General features: G+C 35.2%; 1 protein-coding gene across 4 annotated transcripts in view; it reads right to left on the bottom strand.

Annotated features, from left to right (window-relative positions):
• USP12 (ubiquitin specific peptidase 12) overlaps window positions 1–24,956 on the bottom strand; it is an 82,085-nt gene that overhangs the window by 23,235 nt on the left and 33,894 nt on the right. The window contains exons 2-3 of one of the 4 annotated variants that reach the window (XM_079137019.1): window positions 18,170–18,250; window positions 3,655–3,868 (exon numbers count right to left, since the gene is read on the bottom strand). In XM_079137019.1, the coding sequence (XP_078993145.1) occupies window positions 3,655–3,868; window positions 18,170–18,250 (295 nt within the window). Of the gene's footprint in view, window positions 1–3,654; window positions 3,869–18,169; window positions 18,251–24,956 lie in introns of those variants that run through there. The other 3 variants (XM_079137020.1, XM_079137021.1, XM_079137022.1) reach the window with 3 other exon arrangements.

Genomic DNA, 24,956 nt, shown 5'->3' with positions numbered 1-24,956 from the left:
GCTGGCAGTCAACTCTAGCTCACACAATTAGATCACCACCTGTGTTTTCTTTCTTCCAAAATAACAGCAAAGCCTACAGGAAGTGCTTTAAACAGATGACTTTGATTCTTACTTAGAATTCTGTGGTAGCCTCTGGCTGGTCTCCCTGCCTCAGCTCTCATACTGCCCATCCCCACCCATTCCCATCCGGAGGGATCTTCTAATGCAAATCAGGACATGTCACTCACCTGTTCTGAACCCTTTAATAGCTTCCATGTCTTTCAAAAGAAAACCCAAGCTCTAGGCCTCTGCGCTTCTCTCTAATTACATCTTCATCCTACTGTATTCACACCATGTTAACTTTCGGGCCATCCTTTACTACACTTTCTGTTCTTTCTACATGTCACAGTTTTACTTTAGATCTTCAAATAGCTTTTGTTCTCACTTCAAATCTCCAATGTCACTTTATCAGAGATGACAACTTTCACAACCATCCACATCTATACTGACCACGCCCTCCTTCTCCACACCCTTTCCCTGCTTTATTTTTCTTCCTAGCAATGACACACTATATGACATTATTGTTGACTGTCCCCCACACTAGATGGTCAGCCCCTGATAGCTTATTTCTGCACCTCCAATGTACAGACAGTGCCTGGCACACAACAGAAAATGGATATGTAATAATAAATCAATTCAAACAATCAACTAGTACCATTCCATCATCGAAGATAGTACAGTTGTGAAGCTAGTAGTGTCATACAGAATGGAAGAATGCTGTTCAATAGTTTATGTTGAGCTAGAAATTTTAAAACAAAAATTCATTAATGAATAGAAATTACAGTTTCCAAAGGATATGTTTCTTTGTTTTTAAACACAGTTATGGAAGGAAACTGATTTAAGAAGAACCATCCAATAGTCTTCTAGTGTAAACACTAAAATATATATATTAAAACCTCTTTGATTTATATGCACTTCTCTATAACTTCAAGGAAAAGTTCAAGTTCAAAATGTATTAATATATTTCAAAACATATTTATAAATGCTAGCAACATATAGTAACAAAAATACTTTCTATTAAATATTATTTCTGAAATTAAGGAAAAAAACCACTCATGAGCAGATGAGCTTGGAATAAATAAATATTCATTCTGGAATCAGTTTCACTCAAAAAATATAAGCAGTCTATTGTATCATCAGTTTACTCTGGGTAAATAAAAAAAAAATTCTGAAAAAAATATTCAACTATTAGAAAACAATAAACCGAGGAATAAGGAATGCTTTCTGTTGGTAAGATTGTAATTTAGTACAACCATTTGCAAATCAGTATTGAGGTTCCTCAAAGACTAGGAATGGAACTACCATATGCCCCAGCTATACCACTCTTCAATATTTATCCTGAAGAATTCGTCAGCACATTACAGCAATACATGCATACCCATGTTTATAACAGCACAATTCAAAATAGCCAAGGTACAGGACCAGACTAGATGTCTGTCAACAGATGAATAAAGAAAATGCAGCATATATACACAATGAAATTTTATTCAGTCATAAAGAAGACAAAAGAAGTTAAGACTCTGAAAGTCAAGGGTTGTATGTTTTTTTTCCTCATATGTGGAAGCTAGAGGGAGATTAAAGGGGAAAAAAGAGGGCAAGGGAAGGAACCTTATGAAAATAGAAGGGAGATCAGTAGAATAGAGGAAGGGGACTGGGGGGGGAGGTCCTGACAATAAAAAAATTTAAAAATATAATAAACACTATAAAAACATTTTGACAAGCAAATGTAAAATCCTAAGTGTATAACTGCACAGAATTCAAAACAGTAACTTGAGGGGCTGGGTATGTAGCTCCGTGTCAGAATACTTGTCTAGCACTGGCAAGATTCTGGTTTCAATACCCAACACAGACACACACATGACATAGTAACTTGAACTCTGTGTTCAGTATGAGTCTAACTTTAAAAAAAGGAAAAAAAAAAAAAAATCACTGTACATTTAAACAGTAAGTATGGGCTAGAAAAATGTACTTACTATTAAATGAAAAGGAAAATAACATGTACTATGTGTAAGTTACACACTTGTGATATTGAACATTTCTAAATTACTAACACCAAGAAGAAATGTCAAGTTCAACTTATATGCACATTAATTTTCAGGATAAATTCTTTAAAGATTCATACCTCATACAAATATAGACAAAAAGACTAGGACTGGAATTGGTCAATAACATTCAAAACGGTTGAACTTGGCTTTCTTAAAAACAAGATACTACTATAGATCTGCAATCGAAGAAAATAAACATGTTTATCCTTCATTAGGAGGAAAATGTGGTTTTATGAACAATAATCAATTGTTATATATTTGTGGGGGGGTGAACAAATCTTTAATATGTGTATCAGAATAAAGAATAATAGCCCTTAGGCATATCATCTTTCAGGGTCGCATATATTTCATGGCACCAGATATGATCCAGGCTTATCTCAATCCACATGACAATGAACTGTATAACTGATTAATTTAAGGGCAAAATTATATCTCGATGTATTTAATAACCAATCTTAAACACATCTCAGATCACACTTCTGTGAACATCTTTCTACATGATACCTAACAATTCAAACTAAAAATATATCTACGTGACTGAAATACCTATATCAAACAAAACCCAGAATTCCAAATTGCCTAAATTCCTTTTGGATTTTTGAGGTAACATACTTTGATATAGAAAGCTAGACTTATTAGGTATCAGGGAGAAGAAGATGAAAACCAGCTATGTCACTTACTAACTGTATGACCTAGGACAAACTGGTTCACTTCTCTGAACCTTAGTTAAAACTCATGGATACAGCACAGTGGATCTCACCATGGTGTGTACATATGGAAGAATGAGATTCTAACTAGAATACAATGCATTTCACGCTTGTATAAATAAATAAAAATAGATTCTACTGTCATATATAACAAAAAAGAACTAATAAAAAATACAAATGCTTAATATTTGCAAAAATGCAAATAAGCAGGATTAAGCAAATAAAAATTGCTACAATCTCAAAATAAAAAATACCTCATGGAAAATAAGGCAATGTCTAACTTAAAGGCTTGTAAAAATTAAAGAGAGGTAGGGCTCAATCAGTAAATGTTTTCAAAAGTGAGGGGGGATTAAAACTTAACCCTGAGCCAGAAGTTCTCAGTTCTTATTCTCTCTCCTCCTTTCCCCGGGGTGTAACTTTTGGCAGGTTTTTAGCTTGTGTTTTCCTCCCATGATTACAGTGGGAAAATAATGTACTAAAATTACTGAATGGATCACATGAGTTAACAATACGAAAGTCCCATGCACACAACAAATCACAATCCTACTGGAAAAAAAGAGTTCATTCTCAATAGAAAAGTCAAGTAGGCAGAAAAGAGAAAGTATGACTTCTCATTTCCTGACATATGAAATTTCATCTTTGTACAACACTCAAACACCAAGCACACCTCATATTAATTACTGTAAAATTATTTCACCCACTCAAGCACTACCTTCTTAAGGACAGGATGTCACCTCTGCCTCCTCAATGGTAATATATTATCAGGCATAAAGACGATGCTCAATAAAGCTTGGGTTATGTTATAGTATGCTATATTTAGCCTTCCTGCTATGTAAGCAATACGTAGGGAAGTAAAGAATTACCATTTTCTTTCCGTAATCTTGTTATGAACTTCTTCGGAGGAATTACTCCAACCTTTTTCTTCTGAGTGGCTATGCTATGGAAGAGATCTGCTAAGCACGTAAGAAGGTTCTCCTTCTTCCTAGGCTGACTCTTGTATGCTAGAACTTTTTCCCGAAATGGACGACAAAAATAAAGTGCTTGAAGAACTGAATTGCAGTAGCAGGTATTCCCAAACTAGAACAAGGAAAAAAAAAAATTGTTAAGTTTGGGGCAATGCATTTCAAAAGAAAGAATTTTTCTATGATTAGTTAGAACAGAAGGAGAAAATGGGGAACTTAGGGTCCACATAAAAAAATATCTGAAAACATAGAAATAATTATTCGGCAAACTAGCCCTTTTAACATTAAGTAGATGCTTTAGGCATCAGTTTCAGGTTAGAAGTGAAATTCAATATATGACTTGGACTTTATGATTTAAACTGATTTAAAGAACTATATAGTAATGAATAAAGAGACTGGTTAGGACATAGGGCTTTTTTTTTTTTTCTTAAATTCCCATTGTTATAATGGCATACTAAATATTTTATATATTATGCATTTTTAAATATAACTCACAAAAATTCTTTAAGAACAACACAAAAATAAGATTTTCTACTAGGTTCTAAGGTATAACCGAAATAAACAAACACATAAGTAAAAACAAAAACTAAAAATTAACAAGATCCCTTGAAATGTTGAAAAGTCATCAAGTGGCAATCTAACAACCATTGAAATACTCTTGATTTATTAGCATCAGTTAAAGCCTAAACACGGAACTATCTTAGTGGCTATGTGACTTGGGATGTGTCTACATCTTACTGAACTTCAATGTCCTCCTCTTTAAAAATGGGGGGAGGGATAACCAACCCTACCTTACAAAGTAAATGACATAGTTTGATAAGTATTTATTACCCTTATTTTTCATTTCCTATTAAGAGACACTGGCCTATACTACACAGCAATAGTAACAAAAAGGGCATGGTATTGGCACCAAAGTAGACATGTAGAGACCAATGGTACAGAATAGAGGACACAAGAGACAAACCCACATAAATATGGTTATCTCATACTAGACAAAGAAGCCAAAAAAATACACTGGAGAAAAGATAACCTATTCAACAAATTGTGCTGAAAAAACTGGAAATCCATATGTAACGAAATGAAATTAAACCCCTCTCTCTCACCCTGCACAAAAATCAACTCATAGTGAATCAAAGACTTAGGCACTAGAACAGACACTCTGCGCCTAATACAAGAAAAAGTAGGCCCAAATCGTCATGTCAGCTTAGGACTGGTGACTTCCTTAACAAGACTCCTAGAGTGGAAGAAGTAAAATTAAGAATCAATAAATGGGATGGAGTCAAACTAAAAAGCTTCTTCTCAGCAAAGGAAACAATAACGTGAAGAGAGAGCCTACAGAATGGGGGGGAAAAATCTGTACCACAAGCACCTCAGAGCACTAATCTCCAAGATATATAAAGAACTCAAAAAACTTAACACCAAAAAAACAAATAACCCAAATCAATAAATGTTCTAAGGAACTGAACAGACACTTCATAGAAGAAACCTGATCGATCAACAAACATGAAAATATGTTCATCCTCTAGCAATTAGAAAAACGCAAATCAGAACTGGTCTAAGATTACATCTCATTCCAGTCAGAATGGCAATTATCAAGAATATAATAAGCATTAAGAAGTGTTGGCGAGGATGTAGGGAAAAAGGTAGTCATACATTGTTGGCGGGACTGCAGATTGGTGCAACTACTTTGGAAAGCAGAATGAAGATTCCTAAGAAATCCTGGAAGGGAGCTACTACCATTTCACTCAGCTATCCCACTCCTTGATTTATACCCAAAGGATTTAAAAGCAGCATACTACAGTGACACAACCACATCAATGTTTATAGCAGCTCAATTCACAATAGCTAAAATATGAAACTAGCCTAGATGTTCTTCAATAGATGAATGGATAAAGAAAATGTGGTACATATAAACTGGAATATTACTCGGCCTCAAAGAATGAAATTATGGCATCTGCAGGTAAATGGATGGAACTGGAGCGTATCATGCTATGTGAAATAAGCGAATCCCCAAAAAACAAAGGCTAAATGTTTTCTCTGACAAGTGGATGCTGATCCATAGTGAGGGGTGGGTAGGGAAGAATGAAGGAACTTTGGATTGTGCCAAGGGAAGTGAGGGGAGGTGGGGTGGTAGGGATGGAAAGGACAGTAGAATGAGACAGACATTATTACCCTATATAGCTGTATGAAAAAAAAATTTTTTAAATATTTATCACTGTCAAAAAAAGATAATGAAAAAATTTAATACCACGTATTACTTTACTAAAACACAAAATAAAAAAGAAGACATTGGCTTCAGTTAATAAAACAATCACCAGTCAATTAATGAGGATTTGGGGAACACTATAAAACTATAAAATGGAACAAAAATAATTATCAAATAATTTCTACAGGGTGAGATCACATATAAAGTTTAAATAACTAGATAATGGGCTAGGGATACAGCTCAGTGGCAGAGTGCTTGCTTAGCATGTTTATGTATAAAATGTTTACTTAGGTGCCCCTATTTTTAAGAAAGAAAGAAACCATATTGCAAAGAAAAGAGAAGGCCCCACGAAGTGGCGCACACCTGTAATCCCAGCAGCTCGAGAGGCTGAGGCAGGAGGACTGCAAGTTCAAAGTCAGCCTCAGCAACTTAGTGAGACCCTAAAACTTAGCAAGACCTGGCTCAGTGGTTGAGCACCCTGGCTCAGTTCAATCTCCTGTACAAAAAAAGTGTGTGTGTATTATGGGAAGGGATCTTAAGAATGAAAACAAGCAGTAAAAAATGAAACCAAAAGAAATATCAAATTGGCAGTAGAACTACACAGAGAAAAGAATTAAGAATCTAGGTGACTTTTTTCTTTTTAAATTCCCATTGTTATTATAGTTATTAATTATAAACTGAGTATTTTAATGACTTTTAAAAGACTATTTACCACATAGGCCTAGTGAGATACTAAGAATAAAATGAACCACAAAGAAACCTATTGATACTGTTACTTGGAAATTACAATACATATAAAGTAAGCAAGGAATTACGTTTATACCCTTAGGAACCAAACATTCTAATGTAAAAGAAAAAAGATCCTGTAATAATAATCAGAGAAGTGAAAGCCCTGTAAATTTAAGTTCTAAATACCTGGATAAACTCATGCATGCATGTGTATGTGTCTATGTACTTGTGTATATTTGCACGAATGCACGAATATGTATGTAATGTGCATGTGTGCTTTCAAACTCTGTGCAATGGAAGGGCAGGCAGGGCAGCAGTGAGTTCTCCTTCACCCAGATTGTAGTCTCTGAATACCTTTTTCTCACTTAAAGGAACCAGAATGCCTCGGAGGTATTGCTGACTGGTATAAGGTCTAAGACGAAGGAATGCACAATGTACGGGATTAGCCGGGGAACTTTTTGTATGGATATACGAATCAACTTTCATTCAAAAGAAATTACTGCAATGGACCCAGGAATTTAAAATGCCATTATAAAGAAAAGGGAAGAAACCCTCATTAGTATCCATTAGAGGCTACAAACTAACATATGCAAGCAAAACATTCAAGTTTTACTTTGCCTTTTTTATAAGAACCACATTTCAGGGGCACTAAATAATTAATGAAAGAAACTTTCATTTATAGGATTATTCCAGCAAATAAAAATGAGAAGAAATGGTTGTAAAAAATAGAGTAAGCAACAATTATCAACACATGCTAACTAAAAGTATTAGGCTAAAGGTGGATGGGGATCCTTAAAACAGAGGGATCAGTCCTCAAACCCCAATGCATTTCAGCAATAAATGGAAGTGAATGAATACTTTATTGTACCTTGTGATAAATCTCACCTCCTATGAAATACTCTTTACTTTAAAAAACAAAACCACTAAACTTAAACCAAGTGTCTGAATATCTTATAAATTAGCAGTTAAATTCAGATGATGGAGAAACAAGCTAGCTAAACAATACCATGAAAAAGGAATAGGTCAAGTTTAAAATGTGGGATAGTTCCAGGACAAATGATCAGGTTTCTGCACAAATCAATTATGAAAAACAAAACAGGCTGGGAAGAACTCAAGAAGCATCAAACTCAAATCACGACAGTAACACCCAGAATTTACCCAGATCCTAGGGCTGGGGTTGCAGCTCAGTGGGGTAAAGCGCTTGCCTAGCACATGAGGCACTGGGTTTGATCAGCACAACATAAAAATAAATAAGTAGGGGTTGGGGATGTAGCTCAGTTGGTAGAACGCTTGCCTCGCAAGCACAAGGCTCTGGGTTCAATCCCCAGCACCACAAAAATAAAATAAAATACAATTAAATAAATAAGTAATAGAGGTATAGAGTCCATATTAAAAAAAGAAAAAAATTTACCCAGATTCCGACCTGAGCAAGTCAACTACTATAAAGTTACCTGAACCCTGTCTCAAAATAAAAATAAAAAAAGCTGAGGATATGGCTATATGGCTCAGTGTTAAACACCCCTGCGTTCAACTCCCAGTACCAAAAAGAAAAAAAAAGGTACCTGAAGACAAGAGAAGACATTTGAATATGTACTAGTCTGGACGATCTTAAAAAACTATTAATTTTATTTGTGTGAGAATGAGAGGGTCATAATTTTAAAACATCCCGATCACTTAGAAAAGCACAGTTAAAAACTTTATGGCCAAAATGACAAACATGACTAAGATGCCTTTTCTTGAAGGTTTGGGGAATATAACTGGAAGAGGATAAAGAAATTAGTTAGCCAAATATTGGTCACGGTTAAACCTAAACTGACAGGTTCATATGGGGATTCACTTTACTTGCCACCTTCCTCTTGTTTTAAAAAAGTCAGGTCAAGTGTTTTTGCTTTTAAAATATGGAACATTTCATTGGTGAGGATGTAGGAAAAAAGGTACACTCATACATTGTTGGTGGTACTGCAGATTAGTGAAACCACTTTGGAAAGCAGTATGGAGATTCCTAAGAAAACTTGGAAGGGAACCACCATTTGACCCAACTATTCCACTCCTACGTTTATACCCAAAGGACTTAAAAGCAGCATACTACAGTGACACAGCCACATCAATGTTTATAGCAGCTCAGTTCACAATAGCTAGATTGTGGAACCAACTTAGATGCCCTTCAACAGATGAATGGATAAAGAAAACATGGCATATATACATAATGGAATATTACTCAGCCTTAAAGAAAAATGAAATTATGGCATTTGCAGGTAAATAGATGAAACTGAAGAGTATCACACCATATGAAATAAGCCAATACCAAAAAAACCAAAGGCTGAATGTTTTCTCTGATAAGTGGATGCTGATCCATAGTGGAGGGTGGGTAGGGAAGAATGAAGAAACTTTGGATTGTGCAGAGGGAAGTGAGGGGAAGGGTGGGGTGGATTGTGAGACAGACATTATTACCCTATATAGATGTATGAAAATAATTTTTTTAAAAAAACATCATTGTCAAAAAAAGCTAATATAAATAAATAAAAATTGTAAATAAATAAATAAGGAACATTTCACAAATTTACACATCATCCTTGCACAGGGGACACGCTAATTTTCTCTGTATTCCAATTTTAGGATGTGTGCTGTCAAAGCAAGCACCGAGTGTTTAATCTTTGAGGTAAACTGTATCATCATGTGTCAAATTCAGAGCAATACAAGTTATAACTAGTGTAAACTCTCAGAGAAGATGGAAACTAGACATAGCCAATAATTCCATGGGCAAAAGAGCTCAAAATCCTGCTATATCCAATATCCTGAACATGTTTTCTTCCACACAGATTAAACAAATAAAGACTTCTCTACCCCAGTAAGATGTAAAGTACTAACAGAATCTCATATGACTTTTGAAGACACATGGGAGATCATGAATCCTCCAGATAAGGATGAGACCCAATGAGAATGTGTGATTTCACATTCACATTGCTAGTCAGAACCAAGTACTGATTTCAGAGAGACACGGTAAAGGGTTTCTAGAGAAAAGCTAAAAGAACTGTGTGATCCTGACTTACTGATACTGGTGATCCTAAACGTAACTCTGGATATACTTCAACAAAGCCTACCCAGTGGTTAAGTGTAACCACAGTGGAATCTTTACTTACAAAAATTATGTTACCATTTTACAGTATAAATTCATCTGAAAAGTGTAACAGTTATATTACAGCCTAAGGAATCTACTCAGTTTTTTTTTGTTGTTTTTTTGTTTTTGTTTTTTCTGTTCGTTTGTTTGTTTTGCAGTGCTGGGGATCGAACCCAGGGCCTTGTGCTTGCAAGACAAGCACTCTACCAACTGAGCTATCTCCCCAGCCCCCTAAACAATCTAATGACCAACAAACTCTGGTTCTGTCTTTGAAGAAAAGATGCTTTCCATAATTTGCACATCTTTATTAAAGAAAAGGGAATAGGGAAATCTAACAACTTCCAGAATAGGCAGATAAAAACGAAAAGATATCAACTCAAAGTTATATCAGAAATATTATAATGAAGTATGAGCTACCTATAAAATACAAGCAGCAATGGGAGAAGCCAAGAAATTAAAAGGACTCTATATTTTGTACAGACTAATGAAGTCAGTCCTGTACTTCTGTCCACATGACCTGTTCATCTTCTGACTATTAAGCAATAGGGAATATTATAACCAATTTCCCGAGGTCCACTATTGTAGTCTTCTTTTACTTACTTTAACCAATCCCATTAAAGAAAAAGGATGGAACTACTATATCTCCAGAATCAGGTAACTTTCATTCATTTTAATAATTTTGAAACTTATTTTAATTGCCTTGATTTTTATTATTAATTTTCATTCAAGTTCCTAAAACCTAAAAATCTATCTTCAAATGTATAGCTTTTGTGCAAAAGGTCTAGAATGCTTTTCTTTGTAGTCATTTCTAAATAAGACATAGCTTTAGAAGTGAAACCTACCCTTTATTATCTCAGCTGATTTGAAGATCAAACATATAACCAAGTTTAAAATCAGAGGAAGCAAATTGTAAAAGCTGCCACCCTTCTCAAGTTCTGGTCATTCGTTTTTCTTCCTTTTCTTTTTTTTTAAGGTGGGGGGGGGTTCCTGGGGATTGAACCCAGAGTCTCGGATATGCCAATAAGCATATGCTACACCACTAAGCTACATCCCCAGCTCCTGATCACTGTTTTTTCAATTCATGAGTGAATACAATCTCATCCTCTTTCAAATTGCTTTCTCCAAACCTTAAAAATTACATCACCACAAATTTTTTTCATATCTCCACCAGAAATATTTGAGCTCACATCCCTAATAATATTTATAAAATATTTATGTACTACATTATGTTTAAAAATTAAGATATAAAGTTAGCATTTAAAGTTTTATCTTAAGTTTATTATAAAAAATTTATTTCCACTAAAAGTTATTGAAAAGTAAGTGAGAGTAATCAAATTGAGACTGTTTGTAAACCATGGGTTTTAGATTTTAAAACAGTGGCTTGATTAGTAACATTTAAGCCATCATTTTTAGATGAAAACATGCAAACAAACATTAGAAATTTAAAAACTTTCTTCCTGCACCCAATGGATCATCTTACACACTGTACTTGGAGACGACCAATTTAAACATTATTATGTTAACAGTACGACCTTTAAAAAATATTATAGGAACCACTTTTGAAGAAGCACAACTTCTTCCACTGTCCCCAAACTGTACCCCAAACCACCATTCTCAATTCACCTGAGTGGACCAAACCTGGACAGCTGATCCAAAATTAGGTTTTCCATATATTCACAAACAACTCCTAACTCCACACTCATATACCACTGTCCCATGCTTTCTTGTGGAAACTGACTTCTCCATGCAAATTTGTGATCACAAGTCCTTTCACAGACCCTGCAACAGGATGCAACACTTGAATCAATCTAGTCAGAATAACTGGACCAGAAATCCATCATCAGGTTTGATATAGATATTCTCTGTGATCTCTCTCTCTCTCTCTTTTTTTTTTTTTTTTTTGGTGGTGCTGGGAATTGCATACTAGGCAAGCAGTCTACCGACTGAGTTGTAGATATCCCAGTCCTGACAACCTAAATCTTAAGTACGCTGTGACTATGAAGTGGAAGAAACTACCTGAGAATTAAATCAATGCAAAAAAAAAAAAAAAAAAGATATTTCCTTCATCAACTTTATAACCACAAATAGAAAGAAAACTTGATTTTATTTCTCTTTCTCCACCATAATGGATCCTTCTCCAACTAATGACAGGAAGAATTCAAGTTAAATGGATTTTTATAACATGGTAAGGAAGAAAATGATCATTTCATAATATTCTCTGGTGGGGAGGAGGACATTCCACAGGAGCTTCACAAATCAATTTACTGAGCCCAACCTATGTGTATGATGGGGCCTACCTGGATGATAAAATTATAATAAAGAACTATACAGTAAAACAATGAAAGAAGGGTATTTAAAAATTTTAAATCACTCTATCAACTATACTAAAATACAGTCATGTGCTCCTTAACACAGAGGATACATTCTACAAAGTGCATTGCCAGGTGGTTCTGTCATTATGCAAGCCATAGAGCGTACTTATATAAACCTTGATGGTGCAGGTCAATTGTTTGATGTGGTCTCTTGATTCCAACAAGAGACAAAGTAAACAAGATGTATGAGATGATTGCCAACATAACCCAGCATGTTGTTTTACTGTAAACTTTTTGTTTAAGGAGGATTACATTCTAAAACTATGATTACTAGTGTACTACTGACCAGTAATGTTCAATATATTTTTAATATCAAGTATTATATTTTCTACATACTGTGCTACATTTTTATGCTATTAGCAGTGTAGCCAATAGGTCTGTTAAAATGAGCATCACCATGGATGAGTAAGCAATGTACTGCATTATGTCACAGATACAGATAGCTAGGCAATAGCATGTTTTAGCTGCATTATAATCTCTGGGACCAATTTCATAAATAACATCCACCCTTGATCTGTATGCTGTCCATTCTTGACCAAAATATCATCCAGCATATCTGCAAGTACTAACTAGCTACAAGGAAGCAATCTGACTTACAGACTAAAGCAATGTTTTCAAAAACTTTAGTGGACTATATAAACAACTGGTATATAAGTGGGATATATCACATCCAAAAAAGGTCCCCTTGCCTATCCAAAGGTTTTAAGCCAAACTCTTTCTCTTCTCTGACTTCCAATATTAGAAATATTAATGCATATTTACATATACCGATAAAAAACAGATAAGCAGCGGTGCACACCTGTAATCCCAGCAGTTCAGGAGGCTGAGGAAAGAGAATCACAAGTTCAAAGCCATCCTCAGCAACTCAATGAGGCTCTAAGAAAGAATTCAGCAAGACCCTGTCTCAATAAAGTATTTTTAAAATAGCAGGGGGTAGGGGGAAAGGGCTAGGGATGCGACTCAGTGGTTAAGCGCCCCTGAGTTCAATCCCCAGTACCAAAAAAAAAAATTAGATAAACCAATAGAAAACCCCACTCTATATGCGACATAAATTTTAGTGATAGACATAGGAATTACCAATTATTAAGATTTAGCTGGAGAAAAAATAATTAGCTGCCATAAAAGTTATTATCTGTGAAAATATTCTTCTAAGAAAAAAATGTGATTGACACTAATGGAGAACAGGTTTTCATTAACAATGCTCACAGTGACACTCTAATTTTATTAGCCAATTAAACTATTGATATCTTTTCTTCTCTCCACTAAAAACCAAACAAAATAAAACTGCCCATGTATATGCTCCCAAAGTTCTCAAGGACAAGTGCTTTTGAGTGATCATACCACTCATGGGCTAAAAAATTGGATCTAATCAGGCAGATTTAATGCCATCTCTTTCTGTATACACTTTGTGTAAAAGCAATCAAGCCTGGAAATGTACAACTAGCTATTAACAGACTGATGAAAATATATATGTGTGTGTGTGTACGTACACACACATACACACACACACACACACACACACACACATATTCTACACTTTAACAAAATCCAATTGTTAGAAAAGATCAACCACAAAATTTCTTAAAGCACCTACATACAGGTACTGTTTACAATGCCATTTGAAAGACAGGTAAAGGGACAGAATTAAAATGACTTAAAAAGTTGACCTATAATTTAACTAAGACACTCTTCCCACAAAAAAGTTATAACCTTGAGTTAAGTAGTGTGTGGTAACTTTCAAATAAAAAAGGGGTAGGGTAAAAGAATAAACAGCATGGTGATAATTTAGGAACTGAAAAATAAAGACTTATAGAGAAATGGTTAAAGGCAAAGAACACAATTGCAAAGAAGCCTGAAAGTATAAATCAAAGTTAATCACACTACCAATTCATTCACATCTTCTCTGGTCACTGATTAATTTATGAGCATATTCAAGGCACTCATTGATCTAAATAGATGGTCCCCTTAGAGATCTCAGAATTTTGTATAATAACAAGATGTAAAGACCAGTAATGATATTTTGTTAAAAAAATTTCTATTCATGAAATGAATCTCTGAGGAAGAAAAACCAAGTTTCCTCTGATGGTCTCTTACTAACTTTATTCCCTTCGGCTTATCTTGATTTTACTATTACTTGGCTTCTAGGAGAAACACAAGCACTACCTTTTGGATTTAGGTTGATTCATGGGGAGTAATAAAAAGAATGCCTTCTTTGAAACCCTTATTCTATATAACTGGCACTAGTATTACTGAATGTCCATTTAATGAGAATAAATTAGTACTACTAGTCATCAGTGATACTGAGATCATATTATATTAAAAACAGCAGAAAAATATTATATCACCTTAGAACTCATTTTATATAATATTTTCTAGGATTTATTTTACTTGTTCTCAGGCTATCTATAAAAAATAGCTGGACATAAAATGAAGAAACTGAAATATTTATATGGGAGAAAATTAAATAGGCTTTGTTACATAAAGTTTTCTTGTTCTAAAGGAAAATTTTTCTGGGATACTACTTTAGTCTATCTTCTGCTGCTACAACTGAAGCCACATTGGATAATTTAAAAAGAAAAGAAGTTTATTTGACTCTCAGTTCTAGAGTATGGGAAGCCCAAAAGCATTTTGGTACCAGCATTTGGTGAGGGTCTAGATGCTCCATCATCTCATAGGAAAGGGCAAGCAAGTACACAAGACAAGGGAAGAACAGAGGCAGAACTTCCCCTTTTATCAGAATACAACTAGCCCACTCCCACAATAACTAACCCACTCCCAAAGTAAGGGCAATAATTCAATCACAAAGGCTCTTAGTCACCTCCTTAAGGTCCTACCTCTCAACATTATTAAAATGGCAATTAAATTTCAAACAGGAGTTTTAGAAGGTTTACTACAATTCAAGACACATACGAGCTTTGGAGTCTGACATCTAATAAAAGTGGTTAGTCATAGGGAAATATTGAGCCTAGAAAAACTGAGGTTTTGCCATCCCCAGAATTTAAATGAGGCTTTTGATCATGAGACATTTCTGTTTATAAGCACAGTATTTATAAGCAAGAACATTTTAAACATTAGAAGGAGAGGCCAGGTTTCTTGATAAATACAAGAAATAGCATTTAACTCTACTCCCTGTAAAACCCCAGTAAAATGACAGTAAAGGAACAGATAAGGTAAAAACTCAAAAGTTCAAGGAGTGCAATAAAGAAAACAATTACAGACTATAGAGGTCGGCAAACTTAAAGCAGAAGGCAGATAGTGAGAGAATGAATCCCAAGTGCCTGGAAGGGAGAGAGGAGTGAGAAAGTAGACTCATCCCTGAAGGCTCAGGAACTGGGAATGGAGGGTGTCTTAAAAACACAAGTCTGACTCTCAGTCCACTCAAGCCTTCAGCTTTCTATCAGTCATGCAGAGGACACCTGTAGGCTTAGTCTCTGGAGAAGCTGAACAAAAGCCTTTGAGCTCCAGGTCGAGGACTGCAGAGAGACACACTGAACAGCAAAGAGTATTAAATAAAACCTACAATTAAGCCACCTCTAGGCAGATAGTGGAGGAATCCCCCCAACAGGAAGGGAAGAAAGCCTCAGAAAAATGGCCTCTAGTACTAGAAAAGGAAAAGGGACAGGGTAGCTCAGGAGCTATTTTTTTGTTAAAGCCTTTTTATTAGGAAGTTACCCTATAGTGAAACCCATGGACAAGCACCAACTTAATACACAAAACCTCCAATCAGCTTCTCAAAATGGCACTTTTCTACATGAATAAAACCTAGGGAAAACTTAACAAACAAAACAAGCTCAAAACAGGAACACTCAGATCTCAGAAATAACCCAGGAAACATAAGAAAATCGCAGCAATGATATCCAGAGAAAAATAATGGGGCATCGCCTCCACAAAATATTAAAAAATATAACTAACACTCTGAGAAAAAGTACAGAGTTGGGGGAGAAAGCAGAATAATTCATCTAAAATGTAGAATAAAAGGGCAAATGATCAAAATCAGAGAAAAATAAGACAATTAGAGAAATCAAGTCTAAATGTTTCAACATGCAACTAACAGGACACTAAAAAGCCCAGAGGAATTATACTGATAATGAAGAATTTAACTAAACAATAGTATCAGAAATATTCTAGAAATGAAGAAAATGAGTCTTTAGTCTAAATGGGATCATAAATACCCAACACAATAATGGGAGAGGAAGACCCAGACACATCATCAAACTACAAAATATTATAGACAATGAAAATGCTAAAAGCCCCAATAAGTTTTAAAACAAAAAAGTCACATTCAGAAGACATCAAGAATTAGAATGATATCAGACCTTTTGACAGTGAGAAAAGAAGTCAAAAAGCAAGAATAATGCCTTAAAACTTCTGAAGGAATCCATACCTAGCCATAACAAGAACCAAATACACATTACATCAAAGTTTATCTCCCATGCACACTTCCTGAAGAAGCGACTTCAGAATGTGTTCTACAAAGCAAGGGAGAAAATCAAAAAGACAGGGGATCTGAAATTTAAAAAAAAAAAAAAGGAAAAGGAAAAAGTTCAGGGAACATCTGGAGTGAAGGGGTGGTGTGGTGGGGTGGGGGGACTTCCAGGCAAGTGCAAAGTCCACGAAGCAGGAATAGGACAGAAGGCTCCAGAGCAAGGGCATCAGAGCATGGGGAAATTACCTGATGGGCAGGGCTCAGTGGAAATTGGTAGTGAGATCTTTTTGGTGGTGGTGGGTTTATTTGTTTGTATGTTTTAGTTCTGTTGATGACTTTGGGAAGAATAAACAAATTAAGGACATGGACAAATAAAGTGCAAATAAATAAGTTATAAGCTAACAAAGTTATTCAAAGGAAGAATATATAATCATAGTATAACTCAGCTCACCTAAGAACAATACATTTATAATAATAAAAATGCTGAACATTGAATAAACTAAAAATTACTATATAAACACATAGAAGATGAGAGTAAGTTTTAGGTGGGATGGTGGTAGAGGAGAGCAAACTTTCATATCTACCATGCAGGAAATCATTAAAAAAAAAAAAAAAAAGGCAGCAGTATAAGGATTTTATTTAGAACATGACAAGAAGTTTTAGGAAAAAACCAGCTGAAGAGTGAAAAGCAGCCTGTTCTGTGGAGTGGCAAAGAAGTACAGGAACTGCTGATTCTTCCTTAAAAACTATACACAGAGCACACACAGATGATTCCCAAAGCCAGGGAGAAACATACACCACTTTAACTGCTTTTCTCAAATTCCAAGAGAAATTCATCTCATACCTCCTAATTACATACCAATATTCAATGAAACACCAATTTATTCAATATAACCTATTATCATTTTGTGCACACACACACATTTTAAAAAATATTCTCCATGGATCCACCTAACAGGATATATGACAGTATTAAATAAACGAACAACAATTATATAACATAGATCTGTGGTAGTCTCCAATGATTCAGAACCCACAACATTCGGAGTTAAAAATTCTAAAGTTCTTCCAAAGTTTTAATAATGCATAATTAGAACTGTCACCACAAAGATAGGGATTTATTTTTTTCCCTTTGCTTTGCCCCTTTATATATATAGTACTGGTTATGCCAGAAGTAAACTGACAAATACCCTTTGGACTCATAGAGGCATTTACATAGCTATATTTATATACCTGGACGTGTACTATTTCTAGTTAATTCTCAAAAAAAAAAAAAAAAAAATCAAGAGCACCTGGTCTACACTACAGATGCAAGTTTGGTTATGAGAAATTTTTGACACAAAACAGGAAAAATGAAGCTGACAAGAAACTATTCTAAGACTCTTAAAATTTCAGGTAACTTTCCCTTCCATTCATCATTTTACAATTGTGAATCAAGTCTCTTGACATCAAATTCTAATAATACAAATGAACAATTTTTCTTAAATAAATTATGAAGTGCATTCATCATTTCTCAACTGGCTTCCAAACACGATTCTGAAAGCTAAGTATCAATGGATACTTACATTGACTAATCCAAAATAGTGCTCATTAACTGGAAACTGTTCTGGACCAATCTCTTTCTCTAATGCCGAGGCATTGGCGCCCTGTAAAATGAAAATTTAAAAAAATCTTAGTACTTATAGCATTTCCATAACCTTGTCCAATCATATAGGCATTACAGAGATATCCTTTGAAAGACTCCTATCTTTCTCCTATCACACTAACCTTACTGAAAGAAAATAAAGGATGATATTGAAGAGAAGAGGAATGGTTTTTAATATGACTGAAAACTAGCTTACAGGAATTGTTGTGAAACCAAAGCCTCAGTCAAGAAATTTTATTCCTAATGTATTCCTTTCCCCTAAGTAATGAATGAAAGCTCCTGCTGAATCATGTATTCAAATAGGAGCAGAATTTGATGGCAGTCATCTCAAGAGCTAAAACTTTGTGAAATAAGAACATATGTAGTACTCAGGCAATTCTGAGGAGTATACTGAGAAGTTCTCACCACAGAGTAGAAGGTGGCAAGAATGTTTACTACAGCATCATTTATGACTGCAGAACTGACAGCAATGTAGCTAGTCCACCATTGGGGAAAGAGATCTATAAGATCTAACAACACACTACATGGTAGAGCCAGAATTCTATTTTTTAAAAAATAGGTTTACGTAGATACATGGATAAATTTCAAGAATGTACATAAATTTAAAAAATTAACAAAACACTATTCTATCTATCTACATACATTCAACACATCTGAGTGGGTGTTAGAAGAGGGCAGGGACATGGATTTGGAGATGGAGGTCAAGAAGGAAAAAATAAAATAAAATCCAACGAAAGAATCCCGTGTAATGTGCCATGGTCTTGAGAGTAGGATCAACTAGTTCTGTGCACCTGAGGTCCCCAAAGAACACGTGAAAGCGAAAAGGGGGAAGGCGGGCCATGAGCACCAGTGTAGATGACCACACGTATGAATACCACTACGTGGACTTTCAAAGAAGTTTGAAAGGGAGATGAAGGCAACTCTGAGAATGAGAAAACTCTATACCTGTTTATCTTGAAAACTCCCAAGAAAACATACTACCAGGTAAATACAACTGATACATCCTACCCCCACAAAAAAAAAAAAGACACTTGGAAGAGTTACATAGACCCAGCACACACAACCTGCCTTCTCAACTCACTGGGCACATGGTTAACAAAACATCAGTGCTCAGGATCGCACACCTGCTGCTTCCTTACTGAGCTGCTCCTGAATCTGGGAAGCCCAGGTTTATTACACTCCTGTCCTGACAGGTCCAGACTGAAAATAAGCATTGATTATAGGCGAGTCGAGTCCCACCAAAACACTTCCTCTAATATCCTTCAGCCAACTGGCACTTGCTATATAAAAGGATATCACCTTGAATTTTTAATTTAGGAATTATTTAGGTTTTATATAAAATCTTGATATAATCACTAGTTAATGGATAAAATTTATTTCTAAAACTGGTTATCAGCTCACATTTTATAACAACTACAATTATTAGAACCAACTTCAAAATGTACTGAACCAAACTGGTGGAATGTTACAAATCCTACCTCTCCATTCCTGCCAGCTCAAGTGCCTTATCACAAAACTTCTAATTTATGTAGAAAAGAATCAATAAACCCATGTTTTTACCACCTGTTATTAAAAATTCACACTGATAATGATAATGAGTCAAATCCTTTCCCCACAAAATAGAAGGAATTATCATATAAAATACACTTCAAAATGAATTTAACAAAATCACCTTATATGCATATAAAAACACCACAGGGCATTTCACCTCTGTGTGAGGAAACCACCATTCAAGGATGAATAACAGAGGAGCAAGGGCAGCAGTGGAGTGGAGCGGGTAGGGAGAGAGGGGGCTGAAATGGAGTGGGTCAGATTCCATGCATATATGATTTTTGTCAGGATGAACCCAGTTATTATGTATAACTATCATGCTCTAATAAAATAAATAAATAAAACACACCCTCAAGCATCTAGCTCTCTAGAAAAACAAAATACCAGCACACATACCTGAGGAAAGCATTTCTGACCCTTAACCTATTATGTCCCCTCATCCTAGATAAAACACACCTATAAAACACTAAAAACTTTTATAAGACACCTATAAAATTGCTCAATTTAAGTTTTTAAAGGTGTTCCATGCATAGGATGGGACATAATGGGTTAAAATGAAATAAAAACAATGATATACGAACAATATTTCTCCAGCAACATACTCTGTATTCTAATCACCCCAGATGCCCATTGTAGCTACATAAATATGTACTTTCTTGCTCACTTAGAAAGCTCTTCTCCCCTCCCTTAACCTCACAGTTTCAACTATGGGTCAAGTATTATTTCTCTGTGCCTAAGTTTCCCAGCTATAAAAGGAAAATGTCAGCAACAACTTTATAGGGTGACTAAAACTTAATGGAGTTTTAACTTCTGTAAGGCAGCCAGCAGTTCCTGGCACATAAGCAGGTGTTATATAAATGGTTCTCTTCTCTCTCTTCCATTCAATCACAAAGAAAATAAACATTCTCATTAGCAATCAGTAATAAATCTGATCTGCTCTAGGTAAAAGCTAAGAAATGAATGGAGAAGAGAACAGAAAAAAAAAAAAAAAAAAAAAAAGAAAGAAAAGAAAAAAAAAAAAAAAAAAAGAAACAGCTATAAGACAAAAAATAAGACCCTTTCCTGGGTTTGGCAAGCACCAGCACTGAGATCCCAGAGTCCCAAATCCTAATAACAGTATGGTAAGCCAATTCAGAAGGCTGGGAGGAGAAAGTCAAGAGTGCAAGAATAAAAACAGTTGTAGATTACTGTCATTTAATCTTTTCGGATTTAAGAATCTCTGGTGATTTTTCTAAACCCCCTATTTCAAGTCTACCTATTGAGTTCTCAAAAAAAGCCTGTATATGAATTAAGATTTTCACAGCTCAAACTATTCAGGAAATTAAAAGATTATGTCATTTTTAAAGTCCCTTCTAATGTTCTATTATTTTCAATCATATTTATCAATGCCTCTGAAGACACTACTATAATGAACACAAAACTCCAGGGAAATCCTAGCCAACCAACACATGCTAAGCAACACAATTCAACAGCTCATGAATTATAGTTATGGAGGGAGGGAATATAGCAGATCGAAACAGAAAGTACCCAGAAAAAAAAAAAAAAAAAAAAAAGAATTCACCTTATTACAGATCTAAACTAAGCACATCACTAAGCATATCACCACCTTACTATGGCAATATTGCTATATAGATTTTCTGTAAAGGCAAAAGTATAACAGGGACTTCGTAGAGGGTGTTTTTGCTAAAAGCACCAACTGTTCACTTAGGCCTACAGATGTATGATGGTAACTAAAAGCAGAACAAAAGCTTAGCATTTCTGCCTTCATTTTATGTCTCTCCTCTTTTCCCTAACATGATTAATGTATATGTTAATCACTTCATACTTTTAGAAAACTGGTACAAGGTTGATTAGCCCTAAATTTACCAAGCCTCTCTCATTCCTCTTCAATACTAAAGACATCAAGATAAGTGTAACTAAGATATTTTCAAGATTCCAGGAACAATGAGCCTTACATGCACATCACCCCATGATGGGAATACCCCCCTAAACATTTCCCATCTCCTACTGGGAACCAGATTGCAACCTCAAATGGTAATGACTTCCCTGGAGCCACTGCCCAGAAGCCATCAGGACTTCATAGAACCAGACCTGAAAAATGATGAACCAGACCAGTTTGACCAAGACTGCTTAATTATGATGGTCCCACTTTAGTTCCTTCCCCTATTTAAATTCAAAGACAGAAGTAAGGACACTTGGTCTACTTTTGTCTTCCGAGTATGCCTATACTGAATAAACTCCTTCCCTACTTCATTAATTTTTTTGATTTCTGGAGCAAGTGGTCAGACCTGGTCTACTGGCACTCCCTAAAGTCAGGGAGTCACTGGCCTAGAACTCCAGTGATAAAAGAAGCATTCCCATGGCACAGATTCAAGATTTTCTCTGCCAAAATGATCAAAATAACTCCTGTCTCTAGCCTAACACTAATTGAAAAGGTGATTATGTTAAGCGATGCAATTTCCAATGAGCAGGTTTTTAAAACTAAAACTGGATGTAACTGCTGGAAATCAACTGCCAAACCAGACTTTGGCTGTACAATTTTTAACATCTTAGAAAAGTTTACAAACACAGAAATTCTTCAAGGATTTCATTGAAGGCTGACAAATTTCATCACGTCAAATGGCAATCAAGCACCCCAGGATTTAAAATGAGCCTAGAACAAATAAAAATTCAACAGAAATGGCTCTGAATAATTTCCATCCCCACACTTAAAAATATGACCCTACCAAAACTAACAATAACTTATGAAACCAAGCAGGATTCCTTGGTTTTATCTGACGACATGACATAGAGAAGACATTGGTTTATTTTCTGATTGTTCTGCTCCTATTTTTGTAACTTAGGCAGAAGGTAATTTTAGACTTACTACCTATTAGTATTATAGAATTCATCATGAAGAAGCAATCCATACTATGACTCTCCTGTTGAAAACAAAAAATACAAAAATGAAACTCTGAAAGAAAATGAACTAAGCCAGTAAAAGAAGGAATCCATATAAACCAAAAAGCAAAGGGAGGGGAAACCAGGAGAAAGTAAGCAATCAGCAAAGACAAATTCCACACTGAGAATACTTTTCAATGCAGTGACTCTTTTAACAGCTGATTAGAATGAAGTACAGGAAACAGGTGCTAAAATATGAGGCCCACCCAAGACCTGGATCACAACAGGAAATCCCAGCATGGAGCTGGGGCTCTCAAAGAGTTATGCCTTCAGTTTAAAAAGGAATGACAAATAATCTAAGTAGATTTTTTTTGGTTTTGTCATAAGATTTTTTCCTCCAGTGCTGGAGACAGAACCCAAGGCCTTGTGCATGCTGTGCATGCTAAGCAAACAGTCTACCATTCCCAGACCCTAAGCTGATTTTTTAAACTCTTATTTATTAATTTATCTTCATCAACTTTTTAAACAGGGATAAATTTCTTTTAAATTGCTTTTCATACATGTATATAGGGTAATAATGTCTGTCTCACAATCTACCGTCCTTCCCTTCCCCACCCCTCCACCCCCTCCCCTACTCTCCTCTGTACAATCCAAAGTTCCTTCATTCTTCCCTACTCTCCCCCACTATGGATCAGCATCTCCTAAGCAGATTTTTTAAAAAAACCAAATAAAACATCTAAATATAAGTCTGCAATGGTTAAAATAAAAGTCAATGGTTGTGCTTAAGAATTAGAAGTTAATATTGGGAAGTATTTTTTAGTGAATATTTCTGTCAATATAACATTACTAACTCAAACTAAAGTTTCATTTTAAAAGGAAATGTCTAGCTGGGTGCTGCAGTTTCACCCTTGTAATCTCAGCTACTTGACAGGCAGAGGCAGGAGGATTCCAAATTCTTGGCCAGCCTCAGCAATTCATCTGTGCCAAAATAAATTTTTAAAAAGGGTTGAGCATGTAGCCCAGTGGTAGAATGCTTGCCTAGCATACATTAGGCCTGGGATATTCTGAGCAGGAAAAAAAAGGAAATGTTTTACCAAAAAGATTCCATGACAGAATTGATCTGTTACAGAGGTGTTATACAGAGACCACAGTAACCAGAGTAACTGGCAAAGTCACACGCTTGTGTCTGGTCCTGGTCAGAACCTCGGTTTCCTCAGACGTACAACCTTGACGTCTACAGTACCTTTCTATCCATCCCCACGTTGCTGTCAGTGTGTGAATCCATCACTTATCCTACCTCCTCAAAACATTAACAATTAAATGTTGAATAGTTCATTAAAGATGAAATATCAACAAGGCCTGAATGAGTTAGGATACGGTGTCACAGTCTTAGACACAGTCAACCAACAGCAAAAACTGTGAGAAAGCAAGTTCTGTGTGTACCTTCTTAAACCTACCAAGTTTATGAATTATTGAAAACATGAAGTCTTGTTCTTTCCACACCAAGAACTCACCAACCAAATCAAAGAAGAACTTGCAATTTGCAAATTGAAACAGCAAGCATACCTTGGGTCCACTGTTTTGACAATTTAAAAATAACATATTAAATGTTGCTGGCAAACCTAAGACAACATCTGCAACTAGGGAAAAATGGAAGTAATATAGGAGACAGCTGTCCTCTGATTAAATAATTTTTATATAGTCAACCATGAAAAAGACATAATAGACTGGCTTTCATTCTGCCATTGTAAAATATAAATTTTACCAAGGCAAACTAATAATCATGGATGTTTACAAGAAAATAATTTATTTTGGAATTAACTTACTATTTTAGAAATTTCCTGACCTACAAACATCTACATCTAAAGTTAGAATTTTTTTTTAAGATAACAATGAGGACATGTTTTGAAGTTAAGTGGGTTCAGAATATACTTTTTATAAATGTAGATAAATGCTCTTTAGTAAGAAATAAAAATGCTTAAAATACAAATTAAATAATATCTAGAAAATGAACTTATTGGTATACTCCCTCTTGTGTTGTATTAAAATTATGATAAACTCTTACCACAGAGTTTTTGTTTTTGTTTAATACAAATACATAAGATTCAATATATTTTTCCCACGTTTCATTTTTCAAATCATATTTGAGAAGTCAATATTTTCATTTCAAGGTAAATATTGAAAAGGGTGAGATTAAGTCAGACACAAAGGAGAACTGCCAGATCAGGCAGGAATTTTCCTAGAGGTGAGAAAAGCAAGAAACCTTGGTAAACTAA

Source organism: Sciurus vulgaris, assembly GCF_902686455.1.
Source record: "Sciurus vulgaris genome assembly, chromosome: 4".
Lineage (NCBI taxonomy): Eukaryota > Metazoa > Chordata > Mammalia > Rodentia > Sciuridae > Sciurus > Sciurus vulgaris.
Note: the sequence above shows the minus strand (reverse complement) of the source record. Positions and strands in the feature narration are given on the sequence as shown.